General features: G+C 44.7%; 2 protein-coding genes across 2 annotated transcripts in view; both read right to left on the bottom strand.

Annotated features, from left to right (window-relative positions):
• LOC125576100 (uncharacterized mitochondrial protein AtMg00860-like) overlaps positions 1-1,806 on the bottom strand; it is a 4,268-nt gene extending 2,462 nt beyond the window's left edge. The window contains exon 1 of the mRNA XM_048735457.1: positions 1,598-1,806. Coding sequence (XP_048591414.1) covers positions 1,598-1,806 — 209 coding nt within the window. The remainder of the gene's footprint in view (positions 1-1,597) is intronic.
• The window catches only part of LOC125576661, a 6,836-nt gene continuing 636 nt past the window's right edge, over positions 1,301-7,500 (bottom strand). Inside the window, exons 1-3 of the mRNA XM_048737204.1 lie at positions 4,326-7,500; positions 4,084-4,163; positions 1,301-3,666 (exon numbers count right to left, since the gene is read on the bottom strand). The exon at positions 4,326-7,500 is cut by the window's right edge and continues 636 nt beyond it. Of these exons, the coding sequence (XP_048593161.1) occupies positions 2,836-3,666; positions 4,084-4,163; positions 4,326-6,321 (2,907 nt within the window). The 5' untranslated portion in view covers positions 6,322-7,500 and the 3' untranslated portion in view covers positions 1,301-2,835. The remainder of the gene's footprint in view (positions 3,667-4,083; positions 4,164-4,325) is intronic.

The following is a 7,500-nucleotide window of genomic DNA, read 5'->3' as shown; positions in this document are numbered from 1 at the left end:
AGCGTCCTCAGCGACGGACCGGGCCCAAGTTCCCTGGAAAGGGGCGCCAGAGAGGGTGAGAGCCCCGTCGTGCCCGGACCCTATCGCACCATGAGGCGCTGTCTACGAGTCGGGTTGTTTGGGAATGCAGCCCCAATCGGACGGTAAATTCCATCCAAGGCTAAATATGGGCGAGAGACTGATAGCGAACAAGTACCGCGAGGTAAAGATGAAAAGGACTTTGAAAAGAGAGCAAAGAGTGCTTGAAATTGTCGGGAGGAAAGCGGATGGGGGCCGGTGATTCATCCCGGTCGGATGCAGAACGGAGCAATCCGATCTGCCGATCGATTCGGGGAGTGGACCTATGCGCCTCTCGGCGTGCCTTGGCATCTGCGTGCTCAGGACGTCGGCCTGTGGGCTCCCCATTTGACCCATCTTAAAACATGGACCAAGGAGTCTGCCATGTGTGTGAGTCAACGGGTGAGTAAACCCGTAAGGCGCAAGGAAGCTGATTGGCTGGATGCCTCACGGGTGCACAGCCGACCGACCTTGATCTTCTGAGATGGGTTCGAGTGTGAGCATGCCTGTCGGGACCCGAAAGATGGTGAACTATGCCTGAGCGGGGCAAAGCCAGAGGAAACTCTGGTGGAGGCTCGCCGTGATACTGACGTGCAAATCGTTTGTCTGACTTGGGTAAAGGGGCGAAAGACTAATCGAACCATCTAGTAGCTGGTTCCCTCCGAAGTTTCCCTCAAGATAGCTTGAGCTCGAAAACGAGTTCTATCGGGTAAAGCCAATGATTAGAGGCATCGGGGAGGCAATGTCCTCGACCTATTCTCAAACTTTAAATAGGTAGGACGGGGTGGCTGCTTTGTTGAGCCATCCCACGGAATCGAGAGCTACAAGTGGGCCATTTTTGGTAAGCAGAGTTAGCGATGTGGGATGAACCGGAAGCCGGGTTACGGTGCCCAACTGCGCGCTAACCTAGAACCCACAAAAGGTGTTGGTCGGTTAAGGCAGCAGGACGGTAGTCATGGAAGTTGAAATCCGCTAAGGGGTGTGTAAAAACTCACCTTCTGAATCCACTAGCCCCAAAAATGGATGGCGCTGAAGCGTGCGACCTATACCCGGCCGTCGGGGCAAGAGCCAGGCCTCGATGAGTAGGAGGGCGCGGCAGTCGCTGCAAAACCTAATGAAGGACCCTAAGATCGGCTCACTCGAATGGATCAGATTTGGATATGAACTCCAGATGGAGAACTGGATGGATTGAAGGGTCGCACGAAGGTTGTGGAATGGCCTTCGATATTCCCGACTTTAGATGGTGCTTGATATGACTCACAAGTCCACCAAATGAATAATCTCTCGTCGTTGCTTGATATGCCTCACAAGACCAACGATTTGAGGAAGTGTTTACTTGGATATGACTCACCAAGAAACTAAGAACAAGTTCTAAACAAAGAGTTTAACTCAAACTTTAGACGAAAACGATTTCTCATCAATTAAAATGAAAGAGTTTCATACTTATAGAGTTATGTAGATCTAGGAATTAAATAGAAAATTAGATCTAGATCTAGATGTAGTCATTAAACGAAAATAATGACAAGATTAATTAATGTGCCTGATCGGCTTCCATCCAGATGCATCTGAACCGGCTAAGCCCAAGGCGGTAAGGACAGTCACATTGGCGGGACAATCAGCAAGGGCCGCGGGACGTTCTGCTAAGGCCGCGGGGCATTCTGATCGGACAAGTTTCGTTCCAACAAAACCCAAGTCTTCTGATAGCTTAAGGATCCTTGCCTTAGAGAAATGTCCAAAGGAAAAGTCCATGATTGGATCGAACAAGGTAGAGAGATCATCAGCACGGTCGTCCGTACATGCGGTACGAGCCAATCGAGCTAAAAGAGAGAAGTCTCGATCATTGTGTGAAACCTCATGATCCAAGTCAAGTCTGGCATGATCTTTCTCAAGTCTGGCATGATTATTCTCAAGTCTGGCATGATCCTTTTCAAGTCTGGCATGATCCAAGTCAAGTCTGGCTTGGCTATTAGTCTTGGTTTGTCGAGTTGGCCGGGAGAGACGACCTTCAGTTTGGTCAGTTCGAGCATCTGGTCGAGGATCTGGACGAAGCTCCAATCCAGACGTTCACGGGTCGAGCCGATAGACGGCCCTGTGGATCTGTCTGATCTGATCGGTAGGATGAACCTCAGCTGGGACGTCGGGAATGTTCTGATCGGTCTGGTCCATAGACTGGGGCACATCATTCCCTACTTCTTTAAAAGGATTTGTCCACAAATCTGGATCATCTACAAGAAAAGGAGAAAGATCAGACACATTAAAGCTTGTAGAAATATCATACTTACCTTGCAAATCAAGCTGATAGGCATTGTCATTAATCTTTCTAAGGATCTGAAATGAACCATTGACCCGAGGCATAAGTTTAGACTTTCTTTCTTCTGGAAACCGTTCCTTCCTCAAGTGAACCCAAACTAGATCACCCTCCTCAAAGATCACCTCCTTTCTCTTCCTGTTTGCATATCTTTTGTACCCTTCGGTTTTGGCTGCAATGTTTGCATGGACCTGCTTATGTAACTTCTTGATAGTGTCTGCTTTCCTTTTGCCATCTGTGCTAACTCTTTCACTCAAAGGCAAAGCCAAAGGCAATAGATCAAGTGGATATAAGGGATTAAAGCCATAAACAACTTCAAAAGGAGAGAACTTAGTAGCAGAATGCATAGCATGGTTATAAGCAAACTCAACATGAGGCAAACATTCTTCCCAATGCTTAAGGTTTTTCTTAGCCAATGATCTAAGCAAAGCAGACAAAGTTCTATTCACTACTTCAGTTTGGCCATCAGTTTATGGGTGACAAGTCGTAGAGAACATCAATCTGGTTCCTAATTTAGACCACAAAGTTTTCCAAAAATAGCTAAGGAACTTAGCATCACGATCAGAGACAATGGTCTTAGGCATACCATGCAATCTAACAATTTCCCTAAAGAACAATTCAGCAACTTGCACAGCATCATCAGTTTTATGACATGGAATGAAATGAGCCATTTTTGAAAACCTATCCACAACCACAAAGATAGAGTCTCGGCCAGTTTTAGTCCTAGGCAAACAAAGAACAAAATCCATAGAAATATCTACCCAAGGATGAGAAGGAATGGGTAGAGCCGAATACAAACTGTGATTAGATGTCTTTGTTTTGGATTTCTTGCATATCACGCATCGGCCACAAATCCTCTCAACGTCCTTCATCAAGCTTGGCCAGTAGAAGTGATCATAAACCGTCTTGTATGTCTTCTTGACTCCAAAGTGTCCCATAAGACCTCCTCCATGAGTTTCCCTGAGAAACAACTCCCTCAAAGAACATTGGGGCACACACAAGCGGTTATCAAAGAACAAAAATCCAGAACTTTGATAGTATTTTCCATAAACCACTTTGGAACATTTCTGAAATATTTCTTTGAAATCCGGATCAGTCACATACAACTCTTTGATAAATTCAAAACCAAGTAGTTTAGTTTCATGGGCTGAAAGAAGAGTATACCTTCGAGACAAAGCATCAGCCACAACATTTTCCTTACCTTGCTTGTACTTGATAACATAAGGAAATGTCTCAATGAACTCAACCCAACGTGCGTGTCTCTTGTTCAGCTTCTGTTGACCCATAAGATGTCTCAAGGACTGGTGGTCCGTGTGGATAACAAACTCCTTAGGCCAAAGATAGTGTTGCTACGTTTGGAGAGCTCTCACCAAAGCATATAGCTCCTGGTCATAGGTGGGGTAGTTGAGTGTGGCGCCTCCAAGCTTCTCACTGAAGTAAGCAATGGGTTTCCTATACTGCATCAAGACAGCACCAATCCCAACTCCGGAAGCATCACATTCAATCTCAAAAGTTTTAGAAAAATCAGGAAGTACAAGTAAAGGAGCATGAGTCAACTTCACTTTTAACATCTGAAAAGCTTTTTCTTGGGCTTGTTCCCATTTGAAACCGGCGTTCTTCTTGATCACTTCAGTCAGAGGAGCAGAAATGGAACTGAAGTCCGGAACAAACCGTCTATAGAAACCGGCCAGACCATGAAAGCTTCTTACCTCGCCCACGGTCGAAGGACTCGGCCAGTCTCGGATGGCTTTGATTTTCTCCTCGTCCACTCTAAGTCCATCAGCACCTACAACAAAACCTAAGAACACCACGTGATCTGTTCCAAAAGAGCATTTACCAAGATTGGCAAAGTGTTTTTCTTTCCTCAGAACTTCAAGAACAGATTTGAGATGCATCTTATGATCTTCAAGGTTTTTGTTATAGACAAGAATGTCATCAAAGTAGACAACAACAAAATTACCTATGAATGACCTCAAGACATGATTCATCAAACACATGAAAGCGCTTGGTGCATTAGTAAGACCAAATGGCATAACAAGCCATTCATACAATCCTAACTTGGTTTTAAATGCGGTTTTCAACTCATCACCTTCCTTCATCCTAATCTGGTGATAGCCACTTTTCAAATCAATTTTAGAAAAGACACATGATCCATGCAACTCATCAAGCATCTCGTCTAGTCTAGGGATGGGATGCCTATACTTTACCGTGATGTTGTTGATGGCACGGCAGTCCACACACATGCGCCAAGAACCATCCTTTTTGGGCACGAGAAGGACAGGAACGGCACAAGGACTGAGGCTTTCCCGGATGTAACCTTTCTCAAGAAGGTCACCAATCTGTTTCTGAAGTTCCTTGGTCTCTACCGGATTGGTACGGTAAGCTGGCCGGTTTGGTAAAGACGCGCCTGGAACAAGGTCGATCTGATGCTCAATGCCTCGTACTGGAGGTAATCCCTTAGGATTCTCATCTGGAAAAACATCAGAATACTTCTGCAAAACATCTAAAAGTTCACTCGGAATCGCCGGTGCAAGGTCAGAAGAAGAAGCCATAAGAGATTCTTTGTACACAAGTAAAAGAAATGGCTTTTGAGAGTAAAGAGATCTCTTGACCTGACTTTGTTTGATATAGAAATTGGAGTTCTGTTGGGATGATTCAGGTTCATCTGGCTTTGTTTCCTTGTCACGGTTCCTCTTGAGCTGGATCTGATCTTTATGAACCTCCAAAGGTGTCAAAGGAACAAGCGTGATCTTCTTCCCTTTATGATCAAAGGAGTGTCGGTTTGTGAAGCCATCATGCACGGCTCTCTTATCGAATTGCCATGGCCGGCCTAAGAGAATGTGGCATGCGTCCATAGGAAGAACGTTGCAAACGACCTCGTCCTCATATCGGCCAATGGTAATAGGGACAGTGACTTGCTCTTTCACATACTGTTCTCCAGCCTCGTTTAGCCATTCCAACCTGAAAGGACGAGAAAGAGGCCGAGTAGCAAGTCCTAGTTTCCTGAAAAGTGTGTCACTAGCAACATTAGTACAACTCCCACCATCAATAATCAAAGAGCAAACCTTTTCAGAAACTAAACATCGAGAATGAAAGATATTCTCCCTTTGTTCCTTTTCATTGTTTTTGGGTTGGACACTCAGAGTTCTTCTTATGACAAGTAGAGGACCATGAGCTGGATAGTCAAAGCAAGGCTCCTCATCATAGATCGGGTCGGACTCATGATCAAAGGCTGGGTTGGTACCATCTACCAAGCGATCGTCCGTCTCATCGAAAATAGACTCGACCATGCCTTTCCTAGCAACGAGTAGTGGCCCTTGATGCGGATATCGAAAGGACTCGTCCTCTTCATCAAAGATAGGACGAAGATCTTCTTTGTTCTCCTGCTCATCCTCAGATTCAACTTCTCCATTCTCCGTAAGAATCATCACTCGTTGGTTGGGACAGTTTTTGGCAAAATGTCCTAGACCTTGACATTTGAAACACCTAATGTCTCTTGCTCGGCCAGAAGTATCAACTGCATTTCCTTTATCATCACGAGCAGGGACATCAGTTTTAAAAGCATTATGTGTTGTGGAAGAATACTTACCTTTGTCTTGGTAGCTTGGCTTAGGAGCAAAACCCGGTCTAGGAGAGTAGGCCGGTTTAGAGGTAATGGCCGGCTTTAAGAAACTCTTCCTCTTAACTTGTTGTTCGATCAAGATGGCCTTGTGTAGCATCTGTTCCACACTACCATACTCTTGAAGCTCCATGCGGTCTTGGATATCTCGGTTAAGGCCAGAGAGGAACCTAGCCATAGTGGCGTCCCTGGGCTCGTCTACATCAGCCTTGATCATCAAAGTTTCCATCTCCTGGTGGTAGTCTTCCACGGACTTAGTGCCTTGAAGCAAGCGTCTGAGTTTCTGGTGGAGGTCTTGGTGATAATGAGCAGGAACAAATCGTCTCCTCATCAGCATGGAAAACTCATACCATGTCTCAATCGATCTCTCACCTGTTCTCCTCCTAAGGGTCACAACTTCATCATACCAATTAATAGCATAGCCAGAGAATTCAGTAACAGCTAGTCTAACTTTCTTAAGTTCAGAAAAGTTTTGACAATCAAAGACATATTCAATTTTTCTTTCCCATTCAAGAAAAACATCAGGATCATTTTTACCCTCAGAAGGTGGGATTTATAGTTTCAATCCACTTAGGCTACCATTAGTACGTTCATTTCTAGCAAAAGGATTGACATCACCTGTATCTCGGGTTCTAGGACCTCTTCTTGGACGGTATGCTGATCTGGCCTCGTCCTCTTGATCATCCTCCTCTCGGATCACATCGTCGGACCGAGTGTTCCTACGCGAACGGTCTCTTCTTGCTCCGGCTCTAGAAGGAGCTTGGCTGGCCTGGAGCTCATCAAGCCTCTGATAGATCTGATCTAAACCTGCGTTCAACATGTTAGACATAGAATCATTCAAAGCACGCATTTGAAGGTTAGACAATCCGGCAACTGAGTTTCCGGGACGGTTCCGTTCATCATCACTACTCATGGTTCCTGAAATTTCTTAAACACAAAATGTTAGATGAAAATGCTCACTCTCTCAAGTGTTTGATCCTCACCCACACACGTGTTTCTCTCAGAATTTGGATGGTCACACCACAAGTTTTCACTCAAAGTTCTAAGAAGAACAAATCAAAGAAACTCAATGGACAAAATCCAAGCAAACACAAGGAAATTTTAAAAGAGAGAAAGATAAGAGATTGTTGGTTTTGGGAATCCGTTTTAACCACCTCAAAGGCTGGATTTATCTTCAACCAGCAGGCTTTCTCTTCCACCACCAATCCACAAATCAAACTTTTTGAATTCTTTTTTTCTTTTTTTTTTATACATAGATTTTTTTTTTTTATAGATAGAGGATGGTAATGAGGGGCCCGGATTCAAGATAGATAGATGAAGAGTGTTTATGAAGAAATGGAAGATGAGAAAGATGAATGATTTAGAAGATACCAAACGAGTGGCTCTGATACCACTTGAAGGACCCTAAGATCGGCTCACTCGAATGGATCAGATTTGGATATAAACTCCAGATGGAGAACTGGATGGATTGAAGGGTCGCACAAAGGTTGCAGAATGGCCTTCGATATTCCCGACT

The sequence above is a fragment of the Brassica napus genome, chromosome A7 (assembly GCF_020379485.1).
Source record: "Brassica napus cultivar Da-Ae chromosome A7, Da-Ae, whole genome shotgun sequence".
In the NCBI taxonomy this organism is placed as follows: Eukaryota; Viridiplantae; Streptophyta; class Magnoliopsida; order Brassicales; family Brassicaceae; genus Brassica; species Brassica napus.
This window is presented reverse-complemented; position numbering and strand designations above follow the sequence as displayed.